Below are 15,506 nucleotides of genomic sequence, written 5' to 3'. Positions count from 1 at the left end.
AGCCATAATGAAAATTTAATTAGAAATGGAGCAGAGAAACTGAAAGCTCCTGTCTGTGGGCCAGGAGAAATAGAGAACCATTCTACTTCTGACAACAACATATTATGGTGTTATTAGGATGTTTGTGTTTTACTCACCAAACACAAAGCTACCTTTGTTTTTTGTTTTTTTTTCTCAGTGATGACTGACTGGTAACTGGAGTAGCCTAAACTTAAAGTGTAAATCAAAGTGAAAAAACTAATACAAAATGTTTGTAGCCTACATGTCTGAAACATTTGGGGAACTGCATTCAATTGTCTTTTTGATTGGATTGTTTACAAAAAGACTGTTATATTTTTTCCCATATGATGGACTTTGTAATATATGGAACCTCAGTACAAATTGGCTGCACTGAAATGGTGCCATTTGGACCACCCTCTGCATTCAGAAACCTGGCAAGTTCTTTCAGGCGAAGGCCAAGTAGTCTCGACTACTGATGCAGAAAGCAGTCTAATTGTGTGTAATTAGGAGAGCTTGTAAAAAAAATGTAGAAAACAATAGCTTAACACATCGCGGTGGTCTTTTCTAACCTCATATTTACGATCCTCCATTGGAAATGATGGCTATACATATATGTCCTAATTTACATCATGGGCCAGCATGGTGGATATGTGCAATTCAGTCCACATTATTTATGGGGAAGGCTGATGTATGTGACGCATGGGGGAAATGCAATATCCAGTTTCAGGGCTATAGGTTACAAAAGGTCATGGTTGTGAAGCCAACCCACTCACACATACACACCTTTTCCCTTTAGGCTCCGAGTACAAATCTTTGTTGTTCTTTTGATTTTGTGGAAGCAGATGGATGAGGTGCCACTGTTCTTTCTTCTGGCTGTTAAATAGGAGCATGCGAAACACTAATGGGTTTTTAAAATGGAAGTCATGTGTTAAAAACATGTGAAATATATAGGACTTACATTATGTTTTATACCTCAGCGAGTTTCCAGTTTGTGGTTAACTGTTGACTTGATGTGCAGTCAAATAGTGTTCAGTTTAATGGTGTGTACCTGCCAAGCCTGTTGCCAATATCTTGCCAAGCCTTGTTGTAGCCTCACCCTTTAGTTACAGTTTTTCATTCATTTGAGTCTAACAAAACACCATTCCTTGAATCTGTTACTTTGTTATTCCCTTGCTCAGAAATATGAAGGCAGAACCTGTCATGTCTAAGGACATTTCAACCTTCACAGCAATAAATTACTTATTTTCAAGTAGGCTAGAGTAGAAGACTTTAAGACTCGAAATTCTCATTCTGAAAACACCACTCTTTTTATAGGCTATACCTGATTCTTGCAAGAGAAAACACGCCTGTGTGAACGAGCTTTGGTGTTTCATTGGTTTGTAACAAATCCAGTCCCCCTCCCTTGACACCGTCAGCATTGGTTACCTTGGGAGCAGAGAATAACTATTCAGACGTCTAGTGGATTGTCAGGGCAGTGAAAGTCTGTCGGAATGCGTCAGACTGTATCCCTTTTACAAGACGCCAATGAGGAGCGCGTATTTTGCTTCAAACATTCATCTCGATTTCGTTCTTCTTTGAGCTAACACTAGGATAATGTCTCAGCCGCAAAGGATTGTTAAACTATCGGCAGCGTCGCTTGCTGTGATCCTCTGCAAGGACGTGGAGAATGTAAGAGCCAGTGGAGAAAAACACACCGCCACTAGTGCGAGTGGTCAGGACATTTTCGCGGATTTTAAAGCGCAGAATGTGCGGAGTTTTTGGAATAAGAGACTGGTAAATGCCGTGACTGAAGTTCACTTTCAGGGATGGATGGAGAATTTGGTGTTGTTCGTTGAAGGGAATGCAAATAATTTGGAGGTGCTGAGGGAGGCATGGATGCGCAGGGCACTGAGGTCACCCAGAGGGTTTGTCATCAAAGCAGTGGGTATGTTTTCACTTTTCATACATATACTTCTATGCAGCGAGGTTGTCCTATATGTAAGCTATGTTGGACGCCATATGACCAGTAACTGCAGTCGTAGGCCTAGGTCAATTAGCGCAAAGTTTCGAAATGTTTCATGATGTTCTGTACATGTTCTGTAGCCTACAGCTCAATTGAAAATTGATGGTTAGTGTTATAGTTGACATACAGTATTCAGTTAGGTATGGTGTGTAGCATTTGTCAATCCTTGGGCTTGATGAGAAAAAGTGTCATTACAACTTATAGTAGGCTATTCTCTGTGAGGTAGGCCTAATGTGGTGGTAACGTGGTCCTTTCCACAACAGTATTTTTGGGCCATTTTATTCTTGCTTGCTGTTACCTTGCTGCTTTCCTGGAAGCTTTTTGTCCAGTATTGTTTCATGCCATTTTAAACGGCACAATACAATACAATACTTATTACAATACAGTAGGATATTAACTTCAATAATAACCTTCAACATATGAATCATCTGACACAAGACAGCCTACAGCCTATTCAAAGGTGTGTTCATAAAATGTACTTTTTAGGCCCATAGAGGTCAAATTGGCATACCAGGTTCTTGTTGCAACTGAGACAACCTTCAGTGTAGATCAGGTAAACACACCAAAGATAGAGTCTCTGTAACCTGCATGTGCTTGTTGCATGACATAACTTGCTTCTTATTGTTAGAAACTGTGTTCACAACCACAAGTGGCTGTGCGTTGTACATCAGATGGCTTGTTGAAGAATCCTCCATTTTAGGGTATAGCCATGGATTGCTCAGTTTTGATACCAATCTCTGGAATTTATGTTGCTTGCATCTAAAGAATGCACACACACACACACACACACACACACACACACACACACACACACACACACGCATGTACACAGTACACACAAACACTTGCTGGTTTAGTGTGCACCAGTGAGCATCTGTGACCTGTGTGTGCATTAATGAATCTTGTCACAGTGGCATTATCCATATAGCCCTTGCCACCCTGAGCCATATCACGGTGAATGATCTGCCATCCCCTAGTGGCCACCAGACAGGCAGTGCAGACTTCCCACCCCATAAATTCATGTCTTCCAATTCCATGGACACTGACAGACTACTTCTGCTGAAATGGCAAACTGAACAAAAACCTTGACATGTTTTTTGACATGTTGACATTATGTGTTTAAAACTTCATTCATATTTTCTATTAGCAAGTTATGAATAATTTTGTGTCGCAAAGTAGCATTCGAAAAACCAAATGCATTCATCATTCCGACAGCAAAGATCCTGTTTGCTTCTCATGGTGAGATATAGCTCATGACTTACTTTCCACAATAGAGACTCTGTTTCTTAGAGAGATTTGCTCTCATTTGTGGGCACTGATAGTGTGAAGCTGAGTTTTGGTACGAGCAGATGAGGTGATTTATTAGCCCCTGCTCCCATCTGTGTCGTGATGAAGTCAAAAGACTGATTGTTCTTGGGCATCGCCTTTGCCAAGCCCTGCAGAACAGAAATGAGAAGAGGAGGGCCCCACATAGCTCTCATATGTACGCCTGTCTGAAAAAGTCTCTCTGGCCTTTATGAACTCTAAAAAATATCCTGAACGATGTGTTCCTGGAGTTTAACTCAACGTTTTTGATACATCTATACAATTCAAGTAGGCCTACTCCACCCATATAATTGTTGCCGAATATACGGAATTTAAGACTACTAAGCTGGAGATACCTTTCTATTTGATTTTGCCCTTGAACCTAGATTCTCTTCGAATTATTGTGGACATTGGCACCTGGTTTGATACTGGACTAATGGACAAAATGGCCTCGCTCTCTCACTGTGTACATGATGAACAGTGAATCATGGATTTGGCCTTGAGGTTTTATTAATGATGTTAAAATGCGTTGGCCTCTCAGTATTTCTGAAATTAGATGCTCTGACGCTCTGACTTTGGCTTGTGGACTTGCTGCATTATTAAGTGAGACTGCATTGTGCTCTGAGCAGAGAGATCCTCCCGGTAAAACATTTATACTGAGCCGCTCTATGTTGTAATTAGGTGTCCTATGCTGCTGAACATAATCGACCTGTCTGTTTTAACTTATTTTCTCCTAATATACTTTGTCTTCCTTTTGGATGCATTGTTTTTTTTGTGCTAAGATTTGTAAAATGCTTGCAGTTATGTAACCAACCTTTGGCTAGTGCTTGATTACAGCACTTGTGCTTAAAAGTGTAGTATTTGTGCTATCCCGACTTTTCTTGGATGTTGTTAGTATGACAACATCCTAAATATTTGAAAGGAATGGTGGCCGTGAGATCTTCTGCGTGTTAGCTGTGATGTCCCTTTCGGCTGTGTCTGTTACTTGAAGGGAAACACCCTGTTGAGCTCATGCAGTGAAGGTCGCTTGCACAGATAACTGGTTGCCAGAGGTCACAAGTCCTTCCCTTCTAGAGGGTCATTGTTGACCTCCGCGCATAAAGACAGATGGGCCAGGTGTTCCTCATTGAACAAGGAGACACAGTGCCACTATCATCCTCTCATAAAAGTACAGAGATTCTCTCATTAAGACTAAAGATGATTTAACCTTCTAAAACAACCATGAAAGTTAAAGAAGATTTTTGTTGATTGTGGTATTTTTTTTTTTATTTCCAGGTGTTAGCTAAGTCACACGCTAAATACAGTAGCATTTAGTTATTTAATGGATCTAGTTGTTGAAAATGACTGTCCTTTGACTATTTTATCACTAGCAAAGAAAACCCTGTCAACTGTTGCTGACCAATCCTGCCACCAGTTGCCTGCAGAAGCAGAGATGGAATGTTTTTGGATGTAACACAACACCCACTCAGTATCATCCAGATGCAAGTAGTTAGCATCTTTTAGACAAGCTGCTTTTCTGTGAAATCCTCCCAAACCTGTATCCATCAGTGGAGTCAAACAACCTTGACAAGCCAAGGAGATGGATGGAACTTTTCACTAAGACTGCCTCGTTCTGCTTTCAAACAACACATGCCTGTCTCCTCCAAGGCCTGGCTAATTCAACTTAAACCTAAAATCCAATTTCTCCTTGTGACTTAGATCTTGAAATCACCCATTCAGAATATGTTAAATGGAACATCAGATTTCTTGATTGTTATCGGAAATCTGTTATTTTCAAGTATTTGTGATTGTGACCTGCATTTCAAGCTGGTCAAACACATTCTTGCAGGGTGTCTTGCCAGTGAATAGCTGTTTATGAATGTTTTTATCAGTGCAGATATGGAAGGAGACCTTGCCCCACTTTCTAAAACCCTGACTTCTATTCTATCCAAAGCATGCAGGACACTGTTGGTTGCATCCTTTTCCTATTATATGGGAAGCTTTGACAGGATATAGACTGAAGGCCGCATTTATGAAAATCTCAACCTACATTTGAGAGTTGCCAACAAAAATAAATGAGAGAGTTACTCTGCAGCCCAGCACTGATAGGATTTCACTTTTTCCCCTTCTTTTTTTCAGTCTTCACTTTGTTGTTGGCTAAAGGAAGCAGTTTGAAGAGGTGATGTAACCTCGACGTTGAGTGGAAACAGGAGATTGGTTTTGACCTCCCAGAGGACTTCTCATTGAGCTGCCATTTTTTTTTAGCTGCCATTTGACAGTGACGACGATGCTGGCTTGTTCTTCTGTTGTGGAAGGAGATAAAACTGAAACAATGACGCAATGAAAGTGTACATCATTCAGACTGTGATTGAGCTGTTCGGATGCCCAGGTTGCCAAACAGGGAGATAACAGATGCTGAATCTGGCGTCGCTGGTGTGGAGGAAACTGGCCTCATCTGGTGTGAATTAACACCATTGATCTTGATTAGGCGAGAGGGAGTGCTCATAAACCCTTACTCCTTGTAACGGATAACTTCTTGGGTGGAGCATATAGAAACACCTGGAACATCCTAACATCCTGAAGCGGATCTTATGAAATTCAACCCTACAGCTTTCCACTAAGCCATAGCTGTCAACCCGGAGATTAGATCAGTCAGGGTTCATCACATTGGGTGAAGATTTAAGCAAAACATGGACCATTTAAAAGGGTAACAAGAATATGAAACCATGGCATAAACAATTTTAGCGAGATTGCCGTATGAAACATCTCAAGTAGAGGGATTATGAAGTTTGTTTTAACATTTACAGCATCAGAGCAACTTTTCTGAAGAAAATGAGGTGAAGTCATCGGCAGGATTATTCAGGGAAATGAAGGCCTCTTTAAAGTAACTTTATGTCTCCAATGTCAAAAGGCTTTTGATTTTCAAAAGTGCAGAACAGTGAAATCTTTGACCACATTAAACAAATTATTTGATCATGAATGTCACTTCACAGTATTGTTATTGAGTATTGCCATTTAATGGTAAAACCATGTTGAATTTTAAATGGCATTCCAATGTATTGACATCAAAGAACATGGACTCAAAGGCTTAAACAAATTTCACCAACACGGTTAATTGTGTTGGTGGTTGTAGATACCTGAAAATGTTTGGGACTTTGGAATTCCTGTCTTTGTTTCTCATAAAATCATGATAAGGACATGGGCAAATTTGTGGTCTTTGCACCTTATTTTATGTCACTCCTTTCAAAGAGAACCTGGCAATGTAAATATAGACATACTTACTCCCTGTGTGCAGGGAGATTTTACGGATATCAAGGGGTAACAATCTAGAGGACCATAAACTACTTAACACTTCAGCGCACTTTATGATGTGTAATGAGACTGTAATTACCATGGAACATCACTGTATTATCAATACAAGAGGAATACACATGTTAAATATTCAGATGAAATATTTGCATAGTAATATTGTTTGCATGTTTAGATTTTAACGTTGTATGTTAAAATAATTCTTTAAAAAACATGCTCTGCTTATACTCACTCAAAACAAAATGGCTTTCCTTAGATGCCACATTGCACATTGTATGCTAAAATAATTCTTTAGCTGCATTTGCTACAGCCTTCTTAGTTGCATATAATTTCATCATGAGCAGAAGTCCAAAACGTCTTTGGTTAAAAAGCATGTTCTGCCTATTCACTCAAAACAAAATGGCTTTCCTTAGAGGCTGTTGTGTGGCAGATCTAAAGAACTGGCACAGGAGAGAGCTCTTTTCAATAAGTTTATGGGCCTTTTTATGGCTCCCTCCACATCTGTCAGTTTCATGGCAGCCAGAGAAGCACAATCTCGTTAAGTCCCTTTAGTACCCACGCTGTTAGGTGTAGCAAAGAGCCCCACTTGCTCTAAACAACATCAGAGAAGAGCACTAGTGAAGGTCTGCATTTTTTATTTTTTTTTGGCAAATCCTGGCGTAAAAGCATGCCCATTTCTAAACGTGCATTATCAGATTATTAGAATTTGTGCGAAATACAATCGAAACATAGATAGAGGCCAGCCAGATAATACTGAGCTGGCACTGGCTGAAGTTGAGTCTGGTTGTGTCACGTAGGCAATACCGATGCAAGATCTCACAAGGATTGTGGAATAGTCGTTTTGTCACTCCCCTGAATATTGGAATGGAAAGGGATAGTGTTTTTGAAGGTTAGCTTGACGACTCCTGAATTTGTACCTACTGTGCCAAAGACAACTGAAGGGCTTGTGTGCATGGCAGCTGAAGGGCTTGTGTGCATGCCAACTGTAATCTGGCAGCAGGGGAGGTGTCATTATCTCATTATCAACTCAAATTTGATGCTCAGAACTGCTCTCTAGCAATTACCACTGAGAAGGTTTAGTGTATTATTTGTTATGTTCGGTGTCAGAGTAAAGGGCCTTCAAATGATCACTATGTTACTGGGCTGTTATGGGTCACCATCAGTCCAGGACCATTTTCGGAATGTCCACATGTACAACTGGCCAGTCTGCCGGCATGACCCGTCCTTGGATGTGGTGAGACAACACAACATGTTCAAGATGTGTGAAGTGCTCAGGTTACACGGTACTCGTTCCCCATCCCACTCCCTCTCAAATCTCTTGCCCTCAAAACCAGTCTGTGTTTATTTGTGTAGCTCACCTCCAGACCATAGCGGTTATTTGCCCACACAGAGTGAAGTGTGGTGGTCCTGATGGGTGGTGTTTGTGGTCGTGGGAAGGAATGAAACCACCTCATTAAGGCCTCCGTTTTATTATTTCTAGCAGAGTAAACGTGTCACACATGAGACTGAGAGTATGGAGAAGACCAACCCCCCATCATCAGCTTGGTGTCTGTGCGGACTCAAGCGGCAAGCTTACAAGTGAATTACCCCAGTGATTTGTCTTTGAAAAAAGAGAGTTGGGCTTATTCTTGTCATGGACTAAATGCAGTAGAGTTAAGATGAAAATGGAGATGGGAGATTATAGCAGCACTGAATTAATACACCAAACCAATGTACATTGCATTAAGAATGTTTTTTTAAAAAAATACCTACTTAGTAGAAAGCAAATTAGCATCAAGATGGATTCTTTTTGTAACCAGCTGTTTTCACAGTTATTATGTGATAAGATGCCTCGGCGCTGTTTTTTTTTTTCTTTTCTGTGGCCTGATATGTAGATGGTTGCCCTGTAATGTAATAAGAGTCACTGGATTCATGTGACTGGGGCAGCGACATGCTCCTTTAAGCACACGTGGCATGTATCAGACATGGATGGGGCATTTGGGGCATTTGGGGCATTTGGTGGCTGGTGCAAATTTAATCAAGAGAGATGCTGCAAGGTTTTCAGTTGATGCGCTCAAGATGTTCATTCAATCTTTTGCACTTTTCCCCCTTGGAAAAAGAGAATGGCAGACACAACATGAAATTAATTTTGCTCTATTACGTGTGTGTCCCTAAAAATAATGAAATACATCCCTTGACTTATTTTGCATTGCCTGCATGTCGTACGCCTTGCTGTTACCATGGCACTGAGCTGGGTATTCATGTGAGCGTGACAAAGGTTCAGCGTCATGTTACGGTGGGTATAGAGTATTTTTCCCTTGAGAGAGGAGAGTTACAATCATCCCCAATGATAGTCACACCCTCTAATGCGGAGCTGAATTAGGACCATAATCTGCTTTTTTCCTCATCCTTTCACAAAGGCTTTCCATCCTACCCTGTCTCATACAACCCATTACAGAAAACCTAATACTACTATTCTGCCCTTTGCTGATGTTCTCGTCTGAACTGTGCTCATTATTCTAACATGCAGTACAATGGCTTTCAGATGTATTTACAATATGCCTCATGAAAGCCTGCACACACACACACACACACACACACACAAAGCTCCCAACATCTTGTCACACATCTCACAGTGGGAAATAGCATTTTTTGCAGTTCTCATTCAAATTCTCAGCATTCTCCCGTGCGCAGTTGGATTTATGTTGTGTTGTGTTGCGCAGACCTAATTTAAGCGCCTTGGGCACATCAGTCTTTCCTTTGCTCTTTCCTGTCTGAAGGACGCACACAATGGGCGTCCTTAGACAGGATATCCCTTTGAGAACTGGGATTGTTTCACTGACTGTCCTCACAGAAGAGAAAAAAAAGACTTGCTAACAGCTGATTTCCCTTGTACTTTTACCCTATTCGTCCCCAGGTATACATGGAACAACTTATGCTCAGTCTGTAGGTTAGAGTGGATATGTCTCGCACTGCGCCAGATGGGCTTCGTTTAAGAAATTGACCCAATAAAGTCAATTAAAGGGGATTATAAGGATGAAGGGCCGATTTAGGGATAAACTGTCTGCCACAGAACAGCTTTCAGATCTAGCTAAATCTGTGTAAGCTTTGAGAAATTACCTCGAAGCCATATAATAGACACCTCTTCGTTTTGACATATAGCTGGAGACACTTAGGGAGAAGGGTTCAAACGAGCTATACACTGCACTTTTATCTTCAAGCAAGACTGATTTTCAAAAGTTTAGGGACTTTGCTGCTCTAAGGTTATGTTTGAGTCTGGCTTTGTTAGTCAGTTGATTAAGGGTTTATTTTGCTTACCCCTGACATAAGTGCCTGAAGTGTGTGAGGGCTGTGAATGTTTACATTAATTGAAAACAGTGCAAGCAAAGCAGTATTTTCCTCTGTGCCTCAGGCTGATAGGACATGGGGCTCTGACATAGTTGGCCTTTAGACAGAGTGCTCATAGCGTATCTAGACACCTCACCACCTAACTGAATGTCTGAGATATGTTTTAGAGCTGAGCGAGGGCTCTTTCAGGTCATCCCAAATATAATTGCAAAATGAAGAGTAATATTGTTTGTTGTTATGCAAATCAGCAGAATGTGATTATTGGTCAAACAAAAGCATTTTTGTGCATTAGTCTAATTATTGACTTACAATGGAAAGTACAGTTAATCAGTATCAAGTTAGGTTCATTGGTTAATCATTATACTGTTTGTAAATGGTTTTTGAAAACAGACCACTGGCTAACAGGCTAGAAATGCTGTATTCCTACAGCCAGGCTCTGTTTGAAAGCCACCAATGTCTTAAACTGCACTTAAGGTGATGAGTTAAAGTGGCCAACTTGGCTCTAACACTGAGGAGGGCCTATACACTGAGAGCATGGTGTCAGCATTTCAAAGTCCATTCTTAATCTGAAAGGTGGGGCCGAATTACTGAGACGGATAGAGGCTTTATTGCACAGTAGGCTCCTCTTTAGATCGACCTCAGTAAGCAACTCAGAGTCCCACTAAACCATTTTGTACTACAATTTTTTTTACATGCACAGTGGTACCCATGTGCAACGGTATGCATTAAAAATAGCATTAAAAATCCTTCACAATATAAAACAAAATAATAACGCTGTCTCCCAGTCAATACATTATCATTTAGCTGTGATATTGCTTGATTTATTTTTATTTTATGGATTTTACAACAAACCTTTGTTTATGTTACCATGGCTTCTCCTGTCACTTTTTAAAAAATGAGTCATCAATCATCAATCAATCATCAATCAGTAACAGTGGAGGGTTGAAAGGTGTTTTTAATAGAGTTATATCAAGGGGACAAACATAAAGACTTGTCATTACGTTATTCCTTATTAGACCTATGGGTCATGAGTCTATGTGTGTACGTTCTGAAAATGTTGAGCATTTTGAAATCCTAATCTCCACTTCTTCTGTCTTAGGTGATGTGTCCCCAGTGCAGATGGCCCCCATTGCTCAGTCGCAGTTCATCCCACTGTCCGAGGTCCTGTGCTCGCTGATATCGGACATGAATACTGACCATATCACTGTAAATCAGGAGGCGCTGATCACACATATGATGAAGGCTCATCCAGGTAATCACTCGGTCCATTTGTCCATTTTAAACACGTCACGATTTTATATTTGATGTATTAGCAACATGGAAACAATACAATGCAATATAAATAGCTTTTTTTTTTAACTTGTAGGAATGACTGTCCCCACTCAAGACATCCTGTACAATGCTCTGGGCGCCTTGATAAAGGAGAGAAAAATCTATCATACTGGAGAGGGCTACTTCATTGTCACGCCCCAAACGTACTTCATCACTAACAACACAGTGAAAGAGAAGAACTGGTGGAGCACGGGGGAAAACGAGCTTCCCTCCCCACCCCCCATTACCTACTTAGTGAGCAACGAAAATTGTTTGGATGCTACCGGCGCGCCCCCCTCACTGGCTCATTGTAAGTCCTGTAGATGTTTCACGGCTGTCTCCACTGTTCCACCGTCAGTCCAAGACCATGTCTCTGCTGTCAGCGACTGCACCGGCAAGAGCCTCAAGTGGCCCAAAGAACACAAGCCATCTGTCCAGCACCAGTCCACCTCTACGGCTGCTGACTGCCAGGCCAGTGAAATCAGCAAATCCACAGCAACAAGTCGTAAGGACAAGGACAAAGAAAAAGTTGGCCGCAAGTTTGGCCTTAGCTTGTTCCGGCGAAGCACTGCTAAGAAGGAGACAAAACTGAAGAAGGAATATGCGACTTTCTCTGGACAGTTCCCGCCCGAGGAGTGGCCAGTGAGAGATGAGAATGACCTCAACAACCTTCCCAGGGACCTGGAGCATGCCATCATCAAGCGGATCAACCCCGAACTGACGGTGGACAACCTGGTGCGACACACTGCGCTTATGATGAAGCTGGAGGAGAGAGATGTTGAGCGAGCTGTGGACAAAGGCATGTCTACTGAAATGCTGGTCTCCAAACCAAGGAACCATTCTTCCAAGGTGGCCGGCAAAAGGACTGCATTAAAGAACACTCGTAGTAAGAGAAGAGGCCATTCTTCAAAAGAGAAACACAGACCAAAGCCTAAGGCTCCTCATTGTGGTGATGATATGGAGGAGCATGATCTCACGCCCTCTCGTCTCAAATCAGACCTCCAGACAGAGGAACCAGAGAATCAAAATGATTCTGCTGTTTTGAATGCGAAAAGTCTCTACAAGAAACGCATTGACAACCCTTTTCAGGGTATATCCAATAAGGACACACTGCAGACCTCAAGCAACAAAGAACAGAGGAGAAGAGAGGGCAAAACTCAAACATCTGGAAAGAAAGATCGTTCCAGTCACAGGTCTAAGTCATGGGATCCCCATCACACAAAAGGGACAGCTGAAGAGCCTGATAAGACCATTGTTACAATGGAAGGATCCTGTGAACGCCTGCACAAGAGAGAACTAGCTGTAGGCACATTGCTTGATGCTAACCCTGTGAAAGAGCATTTAGGAGATTATAGCTCTAGCTATCCAGAGAGTAGCACTTTAAGGATAGAAGACAAAGTAAAGCATCTGAAGGAAAATAATGCCAGAGGGAGTGATTTCAGACAAGACAAGGATGCAAAACATAGAACACTTGATGTTGACTCCAGCCATGAGACTGACCAAAGACATCTAAAATGTCATGGCAATATGACAGACCATCGTCCCCTTGTCCGGGAAACAACAGATATACCCCTCTCATGGCCTAAACCCTCTGTTCGGCGCAGGATATCCCTGAGACAGATGGACGTGAAGGAGGATTCAAGCCACCGACCAGATCTTTTAGCTTCTCACCAGCAAACTGGTAACATATTGGGGAGCCAGCAGTTGGTCAACAGCAGTGGGCAACATAGGGGCTCTGGTATAATAGAGAGTGATGTTTACACAGACGATGACCATCACCTATACATGAAGTCAGATGTGACAGATGAAGATGCCTGTAGCTCTCTCTGTTTGAATGAAGAGTGCACCCTTGACAGCAGTGAAGCCATGCATCCCAACATGATTCAATACTGTAAACCCCAGTTTGGTAGCGGTAACTGGATTAGCAGCTTGGATGCTTCCAGTTTTTACAAAGAGCCCCTGAGAGTTATCCTCAGACAGGAAGACAGTGGCTGGAATGAGCCCAATGATCAGCCCCTCCAAAGTGAATCATCCATCTCACTGAGGGAAACCATCCTTAGAGATGGGTCTCCACATCGAGATGAACATTTGCACAAAATCAATAGGATGGAAAAGGAGCTCACTGACGCCATTGACAGCAGCATATTTGATTACTGCCAGACAAGTGAAATGGACTCAGATGCAGAGACACTGCAGAAGTCATTAGATGAGAGAGAGAACGTCTCTGCTCACCAGGGCAGTGAGTCACAGCAGGAGAACTGCCACCAGAACTTGTTTGACACACAAGAGCCAGGGATCCCTCTTAGCTCCAGCGAGAGCCACAGCAGTCCCAATGGGGCTCATTCAGGGGAGACAACAGAGAGTCAGAGCAACACAGGGGACAGTGGGATCGATTCCCCCAGGTGAGCTAATGGTGCTATCTAATCTAGCCCATATGCTTGTAAATGACTTCTGGTGAGAAGAGTGAAATAAATATTCTGTTCTTGTGTAGAAGTTGGGAAATGGATTTATGGAAGTAGTGGAGTGGTAACGGGTAGAATCGGAATTGGCAGGAAATGTTTTGAGACTGGGTTGATCACTGTGAGCTTAAAAAGGGCATGATAATGTGGTTTGTGTAAGTTCTTTGCTGTAAAAGCTATAGTTCTGCTTCTTGTGTCCCCAGAGCTCGAATGAGCATGACCTCCAGCAACTCTGCCATACTTGATGGATTTAAACGTCGCGGTTTCCTACAGAATCTTGAGAGGCTTCACTCCAAGAGCAATGGCATTCACCCCCAGAGTTCTCTTCTACAACTCACCCCTGTCATGAATGTGTGAAATGGCTGAGCACATTGCTTGGATCTACTGCTGTACAAATTGTGAATAAAGGTTGAATTACATTTATCTGTACATATAAAACAAAAAATGTTTTCTGTTATCAAGTAGGCTAATTATGTTAATTATAGTGTAATAATTAATAAGTAATATTAGTGACAAGATTGGCTACTGTTCAAAGCCATATGAGGGACCATCTGTTTTAATAGACCTATTCAGAATTGTTTATACGGTTTAACATTTTACTTGTATCACATGTGCTGACTTTGAAGAAATTCAAATAAAAATCACTTAATGATAAAACAATTTTGCAAATGTGAAATAGTTCTTAAACCCTTTGGTTTTGTTAAAGTGTGGTTTTGCCTAGACTAGCCACATATTTATTGTCTAGACTTAAGCTACTGCCATAAACTGTACTCTGCCAGCAGCAGGCAATAGCCCTAGTCCTTGAGCCAGGGGGGTTGGTCAGTACCATCTGAGAGGAATACATTTCATCATTTTTGGCAAGGTATATCACTGTAGAGTTAGAAAAGAAGTGATAGCATTTAATTGGTAGTAGCTTTTTGTGTGTTATCACCCTGTTTATGTATATTATAGGCCTACGCTTATGCATGGATATATTGCAGGTGAATAGCCTAACATTTTAACTTATAGGCCTAGATATCCCCACAAAACTTCCACAGCTGATTATTTACATTGTGTCAAACTAATTTTGTATTGGAAGGTTTCTGAATATTATATAAATGATCCATTATCTAATGAAGTAGGCCAAGGCTTAGACAGTCATTTGCATTCGAGTACAGAAATCTTTTTTTCAAAGCTATTCCTGAAATGCTATATTTCTGAGAATGTCTTCATAAATTTGCTGAAAACCCATAGTCTATATATTTGATCAAAAATAGGGTGTCTGGCTCAAGAGGCCTATGTTAGGAAACTAAAGCCTTTTCCTACTACTCCTCCACTCATAGCCTATTGCTTAAACGTCAGATGCCCCCTTTGGTTTTGAACTCAGTCAGCTTTTACTGCCTTTGTCTTTTAGGGCGCGCTGTGACCAGGGCGGTCGGAGCACGCAATAAGAACTCTCTCTTATGTACACACACACACACACAATCTACAATCTACGAATTCGGTTACTCCTGGCAAATAGTGCGCTCTAGTGGCAAACATAAAATCGACCAGAGTAGACGGTAGGCCTAGATTCAAATGAGCCAAAAACAAGGTTGACATTAGGTTGACACACGCGTGAAACACTCGAATGTTAACGTGACATCTAAAGCGCAAAGAAAACAAGCAGGTTCCACATGCCAGGATCAGCTTGATGAAACAGCCTGCCTTTCTTGTTAGGCTACCACAATATGAGAAATGATCTGTGATTTTAATGAATGTGCGTCTTTCATAGTGGCAACATAGCTTGCGTGTCGGCCTACTAGTTATGTAGGCTACTGTTGGATATGTTGTAA

General features: G+C 41.5%; 1 protein-coding gene across 1 annotated transcript; it reads left to right on the top strand.

The window, feature by feature from the left end:
- The first annotated feature begins 1,531 nt into the window (after positions 1-1,531).
- Positions 1,532-14,344, top strand: stox1 (storkhead box 1). Its single transcript, XM_062520133.1, has 4 exons — positions 1,532-1,924; positions 11,022-11,174; positions 11,289-13,635; positions 13,896-14,344. Exons 1-4 carry the CDS (start codon positions 1,594-1,596, stop codon positions 14,047-14,049), a joined length of 2,985 nt encoding a protein of 994 aa, XP_062376117.1. The 5' UTR covers positions 1,532-1,593; the 3' UTR covers positions 14,050-14,344.
- The last annotated feature ends 1,162 nt before the right edge of the window (positions 14,345-15,506 follow it).

Source organism: Sardina pilchardus, chromosome 18, assembly GCF_963854185.1.
Source record: "Sardina pilchardus chromosome 18, fSarPil1.1, whole genome shotgun sequence".
Classification (NCBI taxonomy): Eukaryota; Metazoa; Chordata; class Actinopteri; order Clupeiformes; family Clupeidae; genus Sardina; species Sardina pilchardus.
The sequence above is the reverse complement of the archived record's forward strand: the minus strand, read 5'-3'. Positions and strand labels throughout refer to the sequence as shown.

What these genes read in the sequence shown, in the direction of transcription:
- stox1 (XM_062520133.1), top strand. Translation starts at nt 1,594, where the DNA reads ATGTCTCAGCCGCAAAGGATTGTTAAACTATCGGCAGCGTCGCTTGCT. An exon ending in GTTTGTCATCAAAGCAGTGG is followed by an intron (nt 1,925 to 11,021) that starts GTATGTTTTCAC and finishes CTTCTGTCTTAG; the next exon opens with GTGATGTGTCCCCAGTGCAG. An exon ending in TATGATGAAGGCTCATCCAG is followed by an intron (nt 11,175 to 11,288) that starts GTAATCACTCGG and finishes TTTAACTTGTAG; the next exon opens with GAATGACTGTCCCCACTCAA.